Raw genomic sequence first — 20808 nt, 5'->3', positions numbered from 1 at the left:
ATTGCATGCGACATTATCAATAAAGTCAATTGGGATTTTGAACCTGGAATGAGCAGTTCTTCTTGATGGAAGAAGCAGAGATGCTATACCAGAAGCAGCAACAGCAAGAGCTATTTTTCCTCTTGAACGGAAATAAGCTAGTATTGTTGTCCACAAGAAAGTTTTACCAGTCCCTCCATGGCCATAAACGAAAAGCAGCATCTGTTGGCTTTTAACTTCTGCAGATTGAACAACATTGTAGATGTTCAGCTGCTCATCATTTAGAGACGACAACATCTGTTGGTGAGTAGCTTTCAAAATGTCCTTATCGTACGTTGTCTCTTCTAAAAAAGTCTATTTCTTAACATAGCAACAGTCTCCTCTGTAGGTTTGGGCAAATGAAAATCAACAACAGATTTTGAAGGTGTAGATGACCTAAGCACATGATCCAGTTCATATAAAACTATCTGCTGTACGTGCAAATCATCTATACTTACATCAACACCAGGATTTGACATGTTTATATTGTGTACCAAATCATCACTCATTTTCTTCCATCCAAAATGCCACAAACACATAGGATTGTTAACATCACATAGAAGGAGCAGATAACAAAATAAAGAACGAAGCTGAGATGATGTAGCCCATTCAGAAGCCTCAGTAAAAGCATCCATCCACTCTCGATCTTCCCCTATTAGACCTAACGAATCACAGGTAGCTCGAAAATCAGAGTACACAGTGCCAGAGACAGTACGAACTTCTTCATAAGACCTACAACCTTTTTGATGACAAAGCAACACTCTTAAGTAAAATAATTCTCCAGCAGATGGATGAACAAAGATAAGTCTACCTAATGCATGGGAATTACAATGTTTCCTTCTCTTCCAAGCTTTTGCCTGTTTGTCCCACCAGTACTTAGTAGGATATGAGATATATGTAAGATTATGACCAGTTCTATCCCACTTATTGTTATCAAACCAACCTAACAACAAACTGCTTCCAAAGTTGGGATCGTCAACAACCTGGTTAATACTAATGTTTTCTTTAAACAACACAGATTGCATATTTGGCAAATGTATAGGCAGTATGACAATTGACGGATCTCGGTCATGAATCGGAAAATCAAGTATACGCCACGCGGCTTCATGAGGGCAGAGGAAACGGCCATCGATATAGTTCTTAATCTCATCAATGATAGGAGGTTCTACTGAAACAGAAGATCCAGAAGTGTGCACATCTCTCTGAATAACAAACCTAACACGCTCCATTCCCTTCGATACATATTTGAACAAATACTTAATCATCATGTTCCACCCACAATACTCGACATTTATATGTGCATTGAAACGACAACACAGTCTTTTGTTATACGGGACAATGAACCTGTTGTCTATTTCTACACCTGTTTCTAACCTATGGACCGCACCAGATCGCCTTTTATAATGTGCATAACCATCCTTGTCAAAAACTGTATCGTTATGGAAATTTTTTGGGAATCTTTTCTTACACTTACCATCCTTCATACATGAGGACTTAGTATTTAGCAAACCACACGGTCCATGTACAAGGCATCTTGTAACTGTCTGATATAATAATGGCTCCAAAATAGGGTCAGGTAATTCAGCTGTAATGTAAGCATCAATGGCAGATGGTTCCTTTATCTTGTGGGAATCTGCTATCCATATGAGCACATGACAATGCGGTAAACCCCTTTTCTGGAATTCAATAGTATATAGATCTGCCAAAGAAAGAACCGTTAAAAAAGGAAAACTAAATAGTAAACACAATAAAATTTTCAAAAAAGGAAAACTAATTAGTAAATAAAATATAATAATCTAAATTCACTAATGAACATACGAAATTATAGCGAATATATTTTTTAAAAGAACATTGTTAAAAATACAAAAAATATTTAAAAAAAAATTAATCAGTAAATACAATATAACAATCTAAACACAGTAATGAATAATCGAAAATATAGGGAACATATTTTTTTTAAAAATATTGTCACAAAAAAAAAAAAAAAAAAAAAAAAAAACTTACAGCGAATATATTTTTTAAAAGAACATTGTTAAAAATACAAAAAATATTTAAAAAAATTAATTGGTAAATACAATATAACAATCTAAACACAGTAATGAATAAATGAAAATACAGGGAACATATTTTTTTAAAAAATATTGTCACAGAAAATAAAAATAAAAAAAACTTACAGCGAATATATTTTTTAAAAGAACATTGTTAAAAATACAAAAATATTTAAAAAAAACTAATTAGTAAATACAATATAACAATCTAAACACAGTAATGAATAAACGAAAATACAGGGAACATATTTTTTTTAAAAATATTGTCACAGAAAAAAAAAAACTTACGTGCTGAAACAGGACCGAACGTCTTGTCAGATTTCAAATAACTAATAAAGGCAATAACTTTCATATGGAAACCACGTGAGATTATGTCTGCCCTGCTCGGAACATCAAACTGGCGATGCATGTCCATGTACCTGCTGATTTCAGGCCAACCAACATTACACGTAAATGTTATAAAATACTGTGGATTCCCATATTCCCGACAAATAGAAAGGGCATCCTGATAATGACTGTACATATACCTTGGACCACCGACGAAAGATGGTGGTAAAATAACACGCTTACCAATACTTCTACCATCAGTATCACCACGTGATATGGCATCGTAAATACCACTAACATATGCTGATCTTAGGTGATTTTGATTTTGTTCATAAAAATCAAGCCGCGAAAGTTCAATACATGCATATGCGTCAACTAAATATTGCTGGAATAATCTACATGAATTTAGCACAACAGAATATATACCATTCCTTGCATGTATTTGGTAAGAATAATACATGTTGATACTAAGATTCCTAGCCTTCGAACCAACCTCATTTAAAAGCTTCAACCTTGGGGACCAACCATCCTCACCATAGGGAAACAAAACAGGATACTGCAATGGCATGTAGCTAGGATGAAGTTTACTAATCCTACGCGGAGGACCACTTTTTGAATGCACAACTATATCATATGTACTGCCAACTGCGTCTTCACCAACGACAATACAACCCAAACTACCAGGGGCCGGAGGGCCATACAGATGATTAGGAACATCATTAAAAAGACGAACTGCATATTCAGGTAAGTTTCTTTCAGCAGCAATATCTTTTGCACATTTAAAAGTTCTAACATATTCATTATGAGCTGTAAAAAGATCCATAAGAGCCTCAACTATTGTTGAATCTAAACAGCCATTTTCATTTTTTGGAAAAGCAGAGAGCCTATTATGCAATTCATGGTCTGTATCAACAATATACAATTGCAAAAACTTTGGTCCTTTTTCATCAACAACATCAAAAGCACCAATCCAATGACAAACCTGACCAGAAACTTTGAATACATATGGACCATCCGCCCTATTAACAGTGTCATCCACCTTACCTCCAAAAGACGTCATGCTAAACATACTATTATAAGCCCTTATGTTTTTGATGAAAGGGCGAAAATCAAATAGAGCAAGCAACAATTTAGGAGGTAGAAGTGGATATGGTAAAACAATAGAACCAGATTTACAACACTGCGTATAGGCAGGGCAATCTGGACGTGACAAATACATAACCCTTTCATCAAACCAGAAAAAAGCACTACAAAATCTACAAACAAAGGTGCAATCGCCGATATCATCGTAAGAAGGCAAAAGTAAAGCATCGTTACCAACAGAAGAATAGGACCCTTTTTCGGAAGACAGAAGGCCAGCTAAATGAGGAGAAAAACAGCGTTTAGAAGACGAACCTACAGACATGATATTATAGAGGGAGGATCACCAAAACATACCTAAAAAGCGAAGCTTGTAAGGGAGAAAACGAAAGCAGCAAGCAAAAACAAAGGAAAATAACTCTTGTAAAGGAAAGGACGAACGCAGCGAGAAAACAAAAAGCAGAAGGAAGCAAAAAAATAAGATCAAAAACATAAAAAAACGTGATAAATCTCATTGGTGGAATGTGAGGCGGCAAGAAAATGAGATAAGAAGGAGCGAATACAAGAAGTTTAGTGTTCAAAATAAGAAAAAAAAAGTTCCGTGTGAATTGATGAAAGAGAAAAAAGTGAACTGCAGCTAAACTTTTTAAGAATTGATGGTATATATAATAAGATTATTCATGGATTAAACATGTTAATATAGAACACAACAAGTATTAATGTGATGATTATATCCCAGTATATCAAGACATTATCCAATAGTTGTTGTCACAATGTTCCAATGTAACGTCCGGGTTTCAGGGCTAAGCATTTTTAGACAATGTAATAGTCTAGGTAAACTCTTGTAACTCTTTTTAAAGTAATAAAGATGAAGTATTTGAGTATTATGTGAAATTATGTGTATTTATGTGCTTATTATTTAATTATAAATGTATAATTAATAAAGAATAAAAATAAGCGTCAAAATTAAAGTGTAAGATAATCCTGATATCTTTATATAAAGTTGTAGTGGTCGAAACAAGGATACCGGTGATATAAAGAACGCCGAAATCCGAGTTATAACGAAGAAGTTATGACCCGTTGAAGTTTCGCGACGGAACCGGCACGATACCAGGAAGCGTAAATAGTGAATTTATGATAAAACGAGATTTAGCCTTAGCGATCTAAACGAAAGTCGTAGAATACGTTAAATCGAGAGCGTCTATAAAAAGAACGCCCAAATCTGACTTCGTATGAGGAAGTTATGATTTTTCGAAGTTTCGGCTTAGTAGTGTACAACCCGAAATCCGAATAATAGAACGAGCAGTTTTTAGCCGAAATGACCTAAACGAGAATCAAAAATATCGTTAAGAGTAGGATAACGAGAAAAAGATGGGCGAAAACGGACATCGGATGAAGAAGTTATGAATTTTTAACGGACTAATCATGTCCCGGCCTGTTAAGAATATAACATTTTAAATAAATTCAAAATTAGCCGACGGAGTCCAAACGAAAGTTGTATAGTACGTTACCACCTTCGCGTAAATATAAAGAACGTCAAAAACGGAGCTCGGATGCGAGAGTTATGATTTTTAGAAGTCGGAGTAGAAAATCACGAATCTGGTGCGAAGTTGATGACGTGGCAGCATCTGGACCGTCGCTTGCTGACCACGGTGCTCGCTTCGGAGCTTGACGCGTCACCCTCGCCTACGCCCCGCGTACGTTCGCTCCTTACCCATCCGGCGATGATGCGAGAGAGCTGGCTGCGAGCTGGCATTCTTATCCGAGAGTACGCCCAATGTACCCTCGATACGCCCAACGTAATCTGAAGTCCTCCGGCTATAAATAGCATGCGAGCCATTCCAAAAATCTCAAAACTTTGTTCATTTCTTCTCTCTAAAATTTCTCTCTCTATCCCCTTTTGAGTCCCCTAAAGTCTAGGTGAACCCCTAGCACCCTAAGGAATCCCCGAGGCTCCCGGAGTCCCGAGAAAAAGAGTCTTTTGGTTTCGAAATGCTGCTCCAAATAAAACCTTATTTTCTTTAATGTTCGTTGTAAGTGAGCTATGCTTACACAAATTTTAATATAGCTTTCAAATAATTATAGTAATGTTATTAGGTCCTTAAAATAAAATTTTGGGTTATTATTATGAGTCATATTGAGTGTTATTTAACGCTTATATAATAATAATAATAGTCAGACTATTAATTTGTCATGGTTATCGTTAGACTAAACCCTAGTGGTATTGGTACTAGGTTTTATCGAAGGAAAATTGTTTTGAGAGTATCGAAGCGCTGTGCGAGTGCTGAGTCACCACCTTTCAGGTGAGTGCATAGTTACTTTCAGCTTACACATAGATATGAAGTATTTTATATAAATTACATGCTATGTGTGCATATTATCTGAATACTTGCTATCTATGCTGGATGAACGTTTTTATACATGTTTTCAACGATTTAAACTGTATATGTATTTTATATCTACGAAAATGTTAGGGTAAAAAATGAGTAGATGTTATAGGTGATGTGTGACAAAATGATGAGAGGCCTCGATGTTGTTGTTGTTGTTGATCCAGTCATCTAGCAGAGTATAGATGAAGGCCACAGACTCTTTTAGACAGTCCAGTGGAATGTTGGCAGGCTCGCAACCTGTAGGTGTTGTGAACGATGTGTTCACCGGTGTACTCCATCCCCCTCATGTTTGCCTTTAGGAAATTTATTGCTAAGGAACCCCCTTAGCAGTAGTGTCCATCCCGATGATGATCCTTAGGATAAGTCCCTTATGATAGGTGTTTAGGGACGTAATGTGAGGATAAGGGGAACGGGTAATCGGGTTATTGATGATTGATTAAATTAATAAACTTATTTACTGTGGGTTGAAAACCCTATGTGCTCATCAGGCTCCCAAGCCTGACCCACTCAGTTTCTTGTATTACAGGTAGTGGCGCATGAGCATAGATGTGATGTTTTGGATGAGGGATTACGGATATAGGCCTGTAGATATGAAATAATGTAGTAAAGCTTATATTGTATTGTTTATACTTATGTACTGTATCGAACATGACATCCCGAGTCTTTTAATGAAATATATTTCTAAGGAAATGCTTTTGATAAATCTTTATCATATTATTGTTTTGGGACAAATTCTGCAACTCTTTTATTAAAAGGTTACTCTGATTTTGAAATAAAGTATAAACAAAACCGATCTTTTCTGACCGTGATTTTGGGGATGTCACATCCAATATCCAAATAGGCAAATATTAAACCCAAACCAAAATCCCATTTATAGAATAGTAAATTCTTACAAGTAAAGTGTGACCATTGATATTTAGCTTAAAAGAAGGACTTTATTAATGGGTTCGAATAAACTTAATTTGTGTGAATTTTACGATTACTTTCATCTCCATGTTGACTCTACTATAAGTATAGTTAAATATCTCAAAGAATATGAATTGTGTTCTCTTCTGAAATAGAGTTACTTAGCATGATTAAGTAAATTCTCAAAGTCAGAAAGATTTCTATGTGATTCTTGAATAACAAAAATCAACATAGTTTTTCAATGAATTCACACATCCAATCATATTTTATTTCAACTTCTAAAGTAGTATTCTTATTTTGTAGTAAACTATGTAATTATGTTTTGATTGGACCTCATTCCAACTAAACTTACTCTTCCTCCTATAATGAAGTCATAATCCAATTCTAATTCATAATTATTTATTTTTGTTTAGAAATTAGAATCTTATGTAGCTCTTTACATGAAGATTTTATTCTAAACTAACTATATCAAATACATTCTCTTAGTTCTTTTTAAGTATTCTTACATCATCTAGTGACTTAATTAACCATGTATTTAATTGGTGTATTATGATGTTCTCATAACATGATCATACACCAGGCCTTGTGCATAACATGGCTTAAATGATGGATTCATTTTCCAAGCAAATCGAATATAAATTATTTCATCTAGTTTAAACCTATGACCTAGGTTCTTTTGAGGCTGGCTCAAAATTAGTGCCATGTGAAAATGCCAATATTTCTCCAAAGGAATTTTATATCTTGATAGCTTTCTATATATATATATATATATATTGCCAATGTATACATAAATAAATAAAACTTTAATATTCATTTTATCTATCCCTATAGATTTTATATTCCAAGAATGTATCTTATCATTCCTAAGTCTTTCATCTTAGAAACACATTCCGAGTCAAGGTGAAAAGTTATGGCATTGTTAGAATGTAATTTCTCATCATTAAGTATGTCTCATTCATACATGATTAGGAATACCACTATGCTCCCACTAGTTCTTAGCAAACACACATGTTCTATTCATTTTTATATAAAAGCATAACTTGTGGTTTCATATTAAAATGATGATTGCAACCTTGAGATATTTTCTTTATATCCACAAGTGGATAGCAAGCTTTACACATTTTTCTAGGATAACATGGATTAAGAAAACCTCCAAGCTAATCTATATAGATATCTTCAAGTAGATGTTTATTAAGAAAAATGGTCTTTCTTGAAATCTATTTGCTATATCTCATATTAAGAATATGTATTTATAGTAAATAATATCCTTGTTGATCTAGTCATAACTACTTGTGAAAAAGGTTTAATCATAGTATATGTCATGAGTATGATGAAGACAATAGTTAATGACATGGGTATGAGAAAATCCTTTTATAACAAGCATTGCTTTAAATGTGTATAGTTATCCATGTAACGTCTTCTTTCTTGAAGAATCACTTACTCATCCTAGCCTTGCTATAGGGAGAAAGTTTAATAAAGACCATACTTGATTATTATACATGGATTACATCTCATTTTCATGACTCTAAGTCATTTATCATATTCGAGATCTGATATAGCATTTTGGTAGTTAATGGATTTGCCATAAACCATCAAGAAGAGCTCATCAATGAGAGATTCCACATTTCTCATGTCATAGCTGACTTCCACCATCAATGTGAACAATTTACATTTGTGAATGGATATTATTCAAGTTTAAAAATCCATTCTTAAAAGTAGTGTCGATTGTTACTACATCAGGCTATGGTTCTTAAGCTGCTTCAAGTTCCATGTGTCTCCCACTAGCTTTGTCATTAGAAGCTTGTTTTCTACTAACTCATTTATCATAGGAATAATAGAAATTATTCTTAGTAGGTTTTCATTTAATAATCTAAGCCATATTTTGAGTATTATACAAATATGTATTTAATAGATTTTGGGTTTACAAGCTTTAGTCCAACATAAGCTTTAAATCCACAAAACATTTAATAAGATATGGATGGATCCTTTCCATACAAAATCTTATAAAATGTTTATCTCTTATTAGTTGGTATTTTTACTCAAGTTACAATTGATAGTGCTCTAGGTGTTATCCCACAAAAATAAAAGGATGGAATTTCTACAGATTAGAAAGCAAATCATACCAAGTAAGATTTAATTCATCCTTTATTATCATTAAGGATTTAGATAATTCTTATGGGTTTGTACCTCAACTTTATATTTGAAACTTCAACAAAGATTTCATAATTATGCTTTACCATGTAAAATATAATTATAACTACTATAGTTGTTATCAAAGTTGATTTGGTACGTTGTGCTAAATCTTAAACATTCATTTGAAAGAAAGTCATATACTACAATGTATAGTTCCTTAATAATTTATTTTTACTACTACTTAGTGAAAATATAATTAGGAATCTTTTATATAAAAATAGATATCACATATTTCAAATAAACTACATATGTGCCTTAAAAGATCCATTTCTTGAAGTTCTAATATGTGAATTCCATTTGTATAATAAAGATAAAAATGTCAAATATGAGTTTGATTTAAAAAAAGTTTAAGTCAAAAGTATTTTGCATATAGAACTTGTTATTTATAATACATTGAGATTTACTTCATAATTCTTATTAAGAGATCATGTATGATAAAAAAGATTTTTAATCATTTCCAAATATTAAGGTAATCCTTATGAAAACCGATTAAAGTAAATGGTCAATCATTCATAAATTAACCGAGACAGATATTTAGACAAATTAATTAAAACATGCATTGTTCCAAAACAAACATTGTTTCATAATACATGTACATTATGTTCCTAGCATAATTAGCAAACTAAACTCCAAGAGTGTAATTCCAACTTGATTGTGCTCAGCTAGTTGCTCTTTTGTAAATATGTGCAGGCCATTTACAAATATTAAATTACCATTAAGTACAAATTACTTGAGTGCTATATGAAAAGTAAGAGTTTTATCTAGTAGATACCAGAAGTAGTAGTCTCTTCCAGACATTCTTTCCAAATAGTAGGAGCAGTTCCTCTTCCAACGTACTATTTCTTAGCAAAAGAAGCAATATCCATTTATGTGGGCCTTACGGGATTTCTTTAGCTTAAAGGTGTTCAGTCCATAAAACATGGTTCTCTTAGATCACTCAAGATGGTTCTATTAACCCTGCACTATTCCAATCTTTGGACTAGTTTAAAACAAAATATCAGTGTATTTATTTGAATACCGCTTAACCTTTATATCATCATATATTTATCTAAATTATCCAAGACTTCCGGGAAGTCAGGAATAACTATTCCTAGTGTGATGTTAGAAGCATCTGGTGCATCATAGTGACACCTTTACTAGGTATCATGTTCAAGTCTATTGCTCAAAGCAAGTTATTTAGGACTAGGACCTTTAAGTGTATACAATTTCACATCTATCACAAGATTGCCTCTCAAGACATGAACCCATTAATTGAAGTTGTATTTATTAAATGTTATTGTTTTTCAAGTCATTAAAGAATTATGACAATTCATGGTAATGAGAATGAATTATTTTTCTACCAAATTCATTTAGTATTTTTAGTATTTAAACTTTTAATAATTAATATCCTTATAGTTTCTAAAAACATTAATCATCAAATTCTAAGATCCAAGTTGCAAAACAAATAAATTGTTAGCTGAACTTTATCCCATTCATTTGAATCCAACCCGGTATATATCAATTATCAATTATATCTTACTATACAATTCCTAGATTTATAGGATCACTAATAACAAACTAAATCAGACATGTTTGATCTCATCTATGCCTCATAACTCTTTTGCTTATGTGACCTTTATTACAAAAGGTTTCTGATCAAATCATCCAATTTGAAAAACTTGTGTAATCAGCCTATAACTTGGTTATAGAAATTGCAAATACACTCCGACCATCACAAGATAGCACTAAGCGGTTATGTATCCTTTATCTCACTAGTGTATACAAAAGATGTGCGAGTGTCCTTCAAAATGGATTGCACATATTTGAGGTTTGTAAGGGGTCTTTTATATGTTTTATAATTCTAGTTTTAAAAACATATGATATCATGACTATTACATGCATATAATAAGCCATGGTACCAATTTTCAAAAGAAAATCATTTTTAAAAGGTTCTATATAAAAAAAACTAGTTTTTATATAATTTGACACAATTCAATTTTAATAACCAGTATTAAGTTTGAGTTTGAGCGCATGTGAACCATTTATATCATTAATAAAACTTCATTTTATTACTTATATATTTGGATTTTGTATAAGTTACAAAAAATCACAATTTTAAAACTAATAATTGCGTATTTCAAAATTTGTCGTTATTAACGTTTTTATTAAATCGGATTTTTATATATTAAAATAATTACTTGTTACATCTTATGTCCACATTATAAATTTTGAAAACCAAACTCCATGTGATTTTTATTTTGTCCAAAATTATTTTAGCATGTGAAAAACTAATTTATCAACCATACATAATAATTGCATAAAAATAAACAACACAAGCACGCATAAAACATATGTGCACAAACATAACCAACTAATGATATTTTTGTGAAACAACACAAAAGATGACAAGTTCGTTCCTAAAGCTAGAATATAAAGGAACCAAAAATCTTTTGTTAATGTTGTTGTGGAAGCTCCCACTTGAGAAAACACCAATTGCTTGCAAAATATTGAAAAAACTTCTTGAATGTAATAATTCAGCAACATGCAACACTTTTCAGAAAAGGTTGCATTAGGTGCAACAACTCCAAGGGAAATTGCCAATAGCAACAACTTTTGCAGCAATTTGCAGAAAATTTACATTTTTCCCTGCATACCTCATAGTTGCGAAAATCACCCTTTTGGTTTCCAAAAAATGGCCTCATCTTCATTTCTTGCTACATTTTTGTATAAATAAGTATTTTTCTAAAAACTAATCTATTACTTACAAAAAAACAAAAAACAAAAAAAAACTAATCTATTTAATTTATTACATACCATATGAATAAATAAATTATTACAACCAATTTTTAACAAAATGATGAACACAACAACACAAAGGGTATTGGCTTATTTATGCACATCATACATATCAACATACACATTAAACAATCTTTGTTTTTATAAGACAACTTTAATGACAAAATATGCATGAAAACTCTTGCAAAAAAACAACAATTATAAAGATGTCAAATAAAATATGTATAAATTCATTTTCTCTCAAAAACAAGTTATTCATAGTTTCCAAAAACTAAGATTTCCAAAAATCATAAAATCTAACCAAACTTGCAAGGACGACTCCGATACCAATTGTTGGGTTTTTATTCAAAAATTAGTTTCAAAAACATAAAATTTAGCAACGAAAGTGTTTGATTTTGAACAACATAAAACAAGTTTATAACCAACCATGGATCTTCTTGCAAAGTTTGAAAAGAAAACAAGCACCAAAAGATGAAGAAGAGTTTGACAACCTTTGTCGACTTTGGATCCTCTAAGGGAGGCTTGGAAGTTTATAGAGAATGTGGAACCTTTGAGACACAAAAAAAAAACTCAACCTGATTTGAGATGCTAGTCTTGTAAAACTGTTAAAACTCTTAAGCTAAAAGTTCATAACCAAAGTATGAACTTCAAGAGAGTAAAAATGCAATTAACTTGAACTCTTGATATTCAAAATCAAGAGAGAATGAGAGAGATAGAGAGGAGTTTGGATTTTGCATACCAAAATGAAAGCCTTTCTTACTTCATAAAGCCATTTCATTATCATTAGGCCCTTAGAACTTTAAGCATATCATGTCCACTAAATTCTAAGTGTTCCCCCATGCTTTTAGAAATGTCTTACTTTCCATTTGTTTAATTTAATGCCCATATCTTGTCTAGCATTTAGGAATTTGTATTTTTGACTAATAAAAGAAATATAAAGTTTGTGAATTTTATAAACTCTTTTATAAAATATAAACCTTAACTTTTTGGTAAAATACAAAAGTGATTTTCTAGTTCAAAATGTTGTACATGACTTAATAAAGCATACCATATGATATATATTATGTTACTTTTGCTAATGAAAATTATTATTTCCAAGAAAAAAAATTCCTAATTAATTATAAGGTTGTATCGAATATTTATTAAAATCCATTTCTAATAATTAGTCAATTGTATCAAGTTGTTGTTAGTGTGACCCATTAGAATCATATGTTAATTAACAATATCACTTTAGCATGATTCTTGAGCATACTAGATCTTTCAAAGTAATACATATTTCATCAAAGCAACTTCTAGCATGCATATCCTAGTTTCATTCACTAGTAACAAAACATAAATATAACATGCATATCATCACAATTTAACCATACAAATAATCCTCACTTCTAGCATGGTCCTAACTCTCTCAATTTGCACCAAATGATTAATTTAATAATTCTAGCATACAAAGGATTCCTAAATTCAATTGCATCATCAAATAACTTTACATGTCCATGTTATAATTAACTCTTGACATTCAATTTATAACATCACACAAAACCAATTAGGCAAGAATACAAGTATAGGTGCATGTTATGTTTCCAAACAAGTACTTAAACAATGTGACAACCCGAAATTCTATTCTGTACAACCATTCAATTCAATAGAAGTCAGAACAGTTTCTGCTAACTTTCAAGATTTTTGGATTAAGTTTGAGGGTTTTAAGTTTAGTACTTCAGAAAATATCAGGAGAGGGGATGCCCTAGGGTTTATTATGCAACAATATTATTCCAAAACTCCAAGAGTTTGGAGTTTACGGCCTAAACAAAGGTGTTTATGGCCGTAAACCCTAGTGTGGGGGTATATATTTACCACTTAGTCATTATTTGTCATTTTTCACAAAACCAAGATCCAAATCTCAAAACTCTCTCAAGTATCATCCAACAATTCTTCAAAATCTTCAACTTGTAAGTGTTTCTAGCCCTATTAAGTTGATATATTACTTAATCTAGTGATCTAACACACTTCCATCCGTGAAATCATTCCAAAAGGTTAGATCTTCAAGAAGCACCAAGAACACACACTAGTGTTCTTGGGCCTTTAACACCTTTTCAAGCTTCTACATAGTAAGTAATTCTATCCTAGAGTCTTATAGATCTTGTTACACTTCCATACATCAAGAAAACGCCCAAGAAACACCAAGAACAATGTGTTTACGGTCCAAGATGTTCTGGGACAGTAAACTCTAAATTAGGGTGCCAAAGTGTGCCTTAGTCCCCCATAAGCCTTAGAAACTTGCTTAGATCCCTTACTTGATGAGTTAAGGACTTGAAAACATCAAAAGACCATAAACCATAGGGGTTTACAGTCGTAAACCCAAAGGAAAATGGTCTAAGGATCGTAAACTCCACTTAGGAGTGAAATGGTTCCCTAATCCCTTCCATAGGCTTGTGCTTCAAGTAGAAATGTTTCTAAGGACTTGTAGAGCTTCAAAACAACTCATAGTCTAAGGGGCATGAGATTATGGACATAAACCCATGAGTTTGCGATCGTAAACTCATTGGGTGATGGTTATAAAACCGTAAACTCCAATATGGGGTTTTCCTTGAACCCCAAACTCAATAGCAATGCCCTACAACACTTAGAAGTGACCCTTGTGACTTATATCACTTATAAAAGGTATTTTAGATGTCCTGGGATGTCTTAACTTTGTTAATTAGTTGTTAATTGACTAATTAGATACATATATGTTTATTATATGTTAACTAGGATCATTGTGTGTGTTTAAGTCCTTACTTGACACCTAGCACCTTGTCCAACACTTTCGACACTTCCGAACAAGCCACTCACTGCAGGTTAGTTCATACCCCTTAATTAACCTTTGAAATGCTTTTAAATGTTTTAAATTGCTTTATGGGGGGAATACAATTTGAACCATGTTGGTTATTAGATCAATCACGTGTGATTAATAACCAACATACAAATGGATATTTCATGCTTTAAACTGTTATCAAACTATTTTACATGTCAAACTCTTTATCAAATTCACTTTTATACTAAAACTTTCTTTTATAGTTTTCAAACTTATATATTGTTAAAACCATGTCTACTACATATATAGTTATATAAATAAGGTTTGAAGGACTTAGGAGAGATAACACACTTTACTTCCTGTCCTTGTTTGGTTATGGTCTTAAAGTACCCAGTTGTTTGTCTGAGTGTCGTTGAACCTTTACTTATATATTAGGTATATATGTATACATATAAAGACTTTTATCTCAGTTCAATACATTTAATCATTCAACAAGTTTACTAATAAACTATAATATGCATAGTTTAGAGTTATACTACTTACTACTTCCAGTTCAATGAAACATACAAGAGTCAGTTCATTCATGAGTCATTACTTTTTACTATGAGAACAAATACAACTATACTAGAATGAGAACATATACAACGATACTATGATGAGTAACAATACGTTACATATACAAGAATACGTTAACATAAATGTGATCCACTATATCGGAGCATGCCTTCAATGTCATGGCCCGAATTGTAGCTAGAGTCTCTTGGAGGGAGAGCGTGAGTTTGCGTATAGATCTATACTAGATTGACTATCCTACACCTTTCGGCTAGCTACAGCCGGACCTGCAAGTCTACGGGTGCCAAACGTCATAACTTTTTACGACTTACAATGTCGTGTTTTCCGTCGATAGTATGGTACAATTAATCACATAATACATTAATATAAATCTGGTTTAAGGTAATTAGTACATCAGTAGTTCCTATAATACAACACTACAGTACTACATTAACTTACCCTTCATATTTATTTAGTGATCATTTCACTTAAACATTAATGTACAAACTATATTTTGATAAATGATAGTTGCACTTGGGAAAATGTTACACTTTTACAAGAAACAGACATACAAAACAGTCGTGCCTTGGTAGAAGGCTACTTTTAGTAGAAAATATAGGGTTTTCTAGGAGTTTCAAACTTTTACAAACATTTGCATACTTTTACTACAAACGTTTACAAATTCGTACTTTAAACACTATTTATAACATTTTGATACAAAAATAGATACTAAATACTTTTGAACTCACCAACTTTAATGCTGATACTCGCTTTCAAAATAACTTGTATTCTCAGGTAATCAGTAGACAGGTACCGAGGACAGCTTTTGAGAAGGAGCATATATGAGACTCCTCTTATATTTTTGGTTCATATTTTAGTATCGTATATACTACAGAACACGCTTGTATTAAAATATATACTTAATGCAATGGATGATGTTGTTTACTTGTTTACTATTATACTGTGTTGTGATACTTTACATGACGTCCTCCGCCCCAGAACGTTTCCGCCGTTCTCGGTTTTGGGGTGTGACAGATTGGTATAAGAGCATTGTTTATAGTGAATTGAGTATATCAACCCATAAAAGATATACTAACTACAAACCCAATGGGATTAAAACACTCTGACCAAGAGTATAATAAAATATTTAAGTAAGTATACAAGTCTGCATTCATACTAAAATCAGTGTCACAATGACAAATACAAAAGTATTACGATTGTTGAATATCACAAGTAAGCTCGGGGATATATGGTCAGTCTTGGGAGTGGCATAGCCTAATCAACTATGTTGGTCCTAGGAGTGATTAGCATATGCCCTAGAATGGTTATGATATGGAAACAAGTCTAAAAACTTACCAACACTACTACGATGAAAACACTAGAACAGAACATAAGTCTAAAATACTATAGGAGTATTTTGTGTTACTATATTTACATATATGAGAACTAAAAAGGTCTCTATCAAGTAGGTTAATAGTCGTTAAGTGGATACGCTAAGGTTGTATGGAATTTAGGTGTTATAGACTGAGAATTTGTGACCTTTGCTTTACTTCCTGTCCTTGTTTGGTTGTGGATTTGGAGTCAGGGCCACTTATTCGAAGGACTATCCTACCTCGATTTCATATAACTAGTATACACTACACAACTATTGACATAACTGATAGAGATCAACTTATAATTATCTTAAGTAGTACGTCTATTTATGTAAGATTCTTAAACCCTTTTTCTCGCGTAGATATCATGGCTGGATTCTATCATGGCGACCCATACTTTTCAAACGAAGGTAATGCAGGATGGCTGGAGGAAGGACCAGAATATGATCACCCGATCCCTTTGGATGATCATCATGCTGAAGGCTTCTCTGATAGTTTCGACTCTGAGCCTGAAGTCAACAACCTACCCCAAGTAGGTCAATCCCCAAACAACAACCCCCGACCAGGTTTTCCAGGTCCCACACCCTTGTGGGCAACCAACTTGAATCGTTGGAGCGACGAACAGGGTCAAACCTTACCTTACTATGGGGACTGAAGCTTTTACGACCTTAGCGAAGGTGGCTTTGCGGATCAAGATCTGCCTGTCATGGTCCACGGAATTGCTCGTAATGTCGAACAAGGTCGAGCGACCATCGACAGAGTCATGGAAATTGATGCCAACTCTCGTGTCAACACAGTCCGCATTCTCCGTCTCGAAGAAGAAATGGAAAGGACCAGAATGACCAATGAGACTCTGCAACAACAGTTGGTTGCCTCCCGAGCTGAAGTCATAGAACTTCGAGTTCGCTAGAGGGCTCATGAGCGACACCTTCAAGAGGTGGTTCGTCAAGTGGCAGATCTTAGGGTTCGCCCGAGGAATTCCCAATGCCGTTAGAAGATGTCTAGCACATCTTTTCTTTTGAAGAAGGAATAGCCTTTCGTATCTATGCTCTATGTAGCACTTGTCTGTAAAATATTCCTATCTTTCAGTATACAATGTAGTCTACTAAGTTGTCAAACATTTTCCCTCATATGGTTTGATGTAAGGCCTACTGTTAGGTCGTTTTTCCCAAACTCGTTTACATCAGTAATACAAGTAATATTGGCAGTTATCTAATCTGTTGGATAAATCAGTACTCTTGTGTTTTTCCTACTCTTCTACTATATTGCTATTTCAAATCACGCACTCATTCAACTGTTGGACTATGGCGATTTAGCCCATGGAACACTCTCATTATGCTTACAATTGATTCTAACCACCATGTACATTTTCTTTAAACTTATAGTTGAAGGATGCCTCCTCACAAATCAACAAGGCGTAATCCTCCACCTCCTCCACCACCACCTCCTTCGGTAATCGATACCGCAACTCTAAATGTTGTAATAGCTGCAGCAGTGGCAACTGCCATGGCTCAATATCATTCCACTGATGCCAGCAGAGGTGGAACCCCTGTTAGCTCTACTCAAGGTGAACTCCTTATGCTCTCAAGAGAGTGCTCCTACAAGGACTTCACTAACTGCAAGCCAAAGTTCTTCACCGGGACTGGCGGAGTCATTTCCCTCTTGGAATGGTTCGAGAAGATGGAGTCGGTCTTCAAAATTTGTTCTTGCCCTGCTGCGAGTAAAGTCAAGTTTGCTGCTTGCACTTTTAAAGGGAAAGCCCTGACATGGTGGAACAGCCATGTCAAGTCACTCACTCTTGTAGTGGCAAACGAAATGGGTTGGGAAACTATGAAAGACCTCATGGTTGAGGAGTACTGCCCGAGGGGCGAGATCCAGAAGTTGGAACAGGAGCTGTGGATCCTAACCATGAAGGGCTCCAACATAGTCGTGTATACTGGCAGGTTAAGTGAACTGGTGGCCCTCTATCCCAACATGGTTCCCACAGAAGGGAAAAACATCGAAAGGTACATATGGGGACTGGTGCCTCCGTATCAGGGAAATGTCTTAGCTTCACACCCTGCTACCTTCGACAGTGCCAAATGATTGGCACATCGACTCGTTGATCATGGATTCCAATCCCCATCATCAACAACAACCCTGGCCATCTCAGAACCCTCCAAACCCACTGACAACAAACAGAAGTTTTAGGATGACAAGAAGAAACAACGGGCTGCTAAAAAGCAGAAAGTCGTGGCAGTTCATGCTGCGATCGAACCCGCTGCTGCTGTTCTGGTGAAACAGTATGCTGGAAGTTTGCCTAAATGCAACAAATGCAACTTCCACCACAACGGTCCCTCTTCTTCCATAATATCTTCACAAGCTTCACCCTCTTCTTCCGTAGTTGATTGGTTTCGCACTCCAAGATTGCTTCAGGCTCGTCTACTTGTCGTTTATACTTATCTACCCATAACTCATCCAAGGGAAAAATGCAAGGTTCTTCAGCTGGGCATTTCCATAGGTAACATACATGGAGCACATCATGAATCCCCACTAACTCTGGTGGCAACTCCAATCGATAAGCCTAATCGATGATACACTTCAATACGAAAAGTGGACGACTATATCGAGGTGCTAACTTGTCTTGCTTTCCAAAGCGAATGATTTCCTTCCAAGGTGAGACTTCCAACATCACCTTCTCACATACCTCAAAATTCTCTAGCATGTGCTTATGGTCTTGATATTTCTTTTGCCTCTCATGTGCTACCCGCAAACGATCACGAATGATTCTTACTTTATATTTAGTAATTTGCATGATCTCCAAACTCGCAAACTGTTCCACTTCTATATCCAATCAAGATGTGGGAGTGCAAGATTTCCCATAGAGCAACTCATACAAGTTCATGTCAATACTAGAATGATAGGTGTTGCTGTAGGCAAACTCCACCAAAGGAAAATGATTATCCTAACTCCCATCATACTCAATAACACAAGCTCATAATATATCCTCCTGAGTATGTATTGTCCTTTCACTCTGCCCATCAGTTTGGGGATGATAAGTTGTGCAAAAATGCACTCTTGTATTAAGATCTAACTGAAGCTTCTGCTACAATCTTCATGTAAACCGATTATTATGATATAAAATGATAGATAGTGGTACCTAATGTTGTGTAACTATCTTTTCCACGTACATCTTAGCCAAGTCTTTTTCACGTCTCTTTCTCTCTGGTTGCCCAAAAGGGGGCACTTTTTGTCAACCAATCCACTATCACCCAAATAATGTTATTACCCCGTGAAGTCTTGTCACATCCCCGAACCAGACGACGGAAACGTCTGAGGGCTCGTGTGACTTAAATTGAATATCATCACAATGAATATACATGAATCATAACATAAACATCACCATGAATCAATATATTACAACTGACATTGTTCACATCAAGTACATTGTTTTAACGTTTCAAATCCATACATAAATTGTTTGATAGTTTTCAAAAGCAAAACACACTAACATACTTGGTACTTATTCCTCAGCTTACCTGTTACCTGAGAATACAAGTTATTTTGTAAACGGGTCAACATATAGAATGTTGGTGAGTTCATAAGTAGATTTGATATGAAATGTTTTGTGTAATTTGAACGAAAACAACCCAGCAAATCCGATATTTTCTTAAAAGACCATTGTTTATAAAAAGGTGAGAAGATCCGTAAATATATACGTGATGATTTCAAAACATGTATAATTGAAAAACATAGTATTAAACGTACAAGTGAAAATGTTGAACTTCCCCGGAAAACCCGATGTTTTCAAAAATAAAAGTATCATATAACGGTTTGAATGGTTACTCATTACGTGAATGATTTTGAATTACCTTGTTTACTTGGTTTACATTGGATTTATTGATGTGAGTCGTTATAACCATGCATGATAATGACTAGTTCGTCTGTCTTGGCACTCTGGTGAACGCCAGAATTGATCTTAAGATTTTGTCACCCTAAACTGGCTGAGTCTAATTGTAGCAAACAGCTGAGGTGTGGGGGAGTCACCCCCGTATAGATCTATACACAAACTCTCGCCCTCCCTCCTGGAGACTTTGATTATAACTACAGACTACGACCGGCACAGCTTGGTGCCACCCATTATTACTCACTAAATCCCAATTGACTTTGATTACTATTTATCGACCTGTATTTGTTTACTTTGGTTACGCGTAAGCCTAACAAACAAGGAGAAGAGGAAATACAAGGCCGTGCTACCTTCGTGAGTTATTTTAGGCTGTTGGGTATACGAAGGACACGTTGGCCCATTTTGTATTTGGTTACTTGGACCTTACTAGCAATAATAATGGGCCACTAAGGCCCAGTAGCAGTTAAAA

The 20808-nt window shown here is 34.3% G+C and overlaps 1 protein-coding gene across 1 annotated transcript; it reads right to left on the bottom strand.

The window, feature by feature from the left end:
• Window positions 1-323: 323 nt before the first annotated feature.
• On the bottom strand, window positions 324-3798 carry LOC145010484 (uncharacterized). The gene is made up of 2 exons (XM_078969020.1): window positions 2355-3798; window positions 324-1717 (listed from the first exon to the last, which is right to left on the bottom strand). The coding sequence occupies exons 1-2, from the start codon at window positions 3796-3798 to the stop codon at window positions 324-326; spliced, it is 2838 nt and encodes a 945-aa protein (XP_078825146.1).
• Window positions 3799-20808: the final 17010 nt, after the last annotated feature.

This window comes from Lactuca saligna, chromosome 8 (genome assembly GCF_052625555.1).
Source record: "Lactuca saligna cultivar CGN05327 chromosome 8, ASM5262555v1, whole genome shotgun sequence".
Classification (NCBI taxonomy): Eukaryota; Viridiplantae; Streptophyta; class Magnoliopsida; order Asterales; family Asteraceae; genus Lactuca; species Lactuca saligna.
The sequence above is the reverse complement of the archived record's forward strand: the minus strand, read 5'-3'. Positions and strand labels throughout refer to the sequence as shown.

Bases quoted from the DNA above. Each gene is read 5' to 3' on its own strand.
- LOC145010484 (XM_078969020.1), bottom strand. From the start codon at position 3,798: ATGTCTGTAGGTTCGTCTTCTAAACGCTGTTTTTCTCCTCATTTAGCT. The intron at 1,718-2,354 runs GTAAGTTTTTTT...TTTCTTTGGCAG, and splicing joins GTTCGGTCCTGTTTCAGCAC to ATCTATATACTATTGAATTC.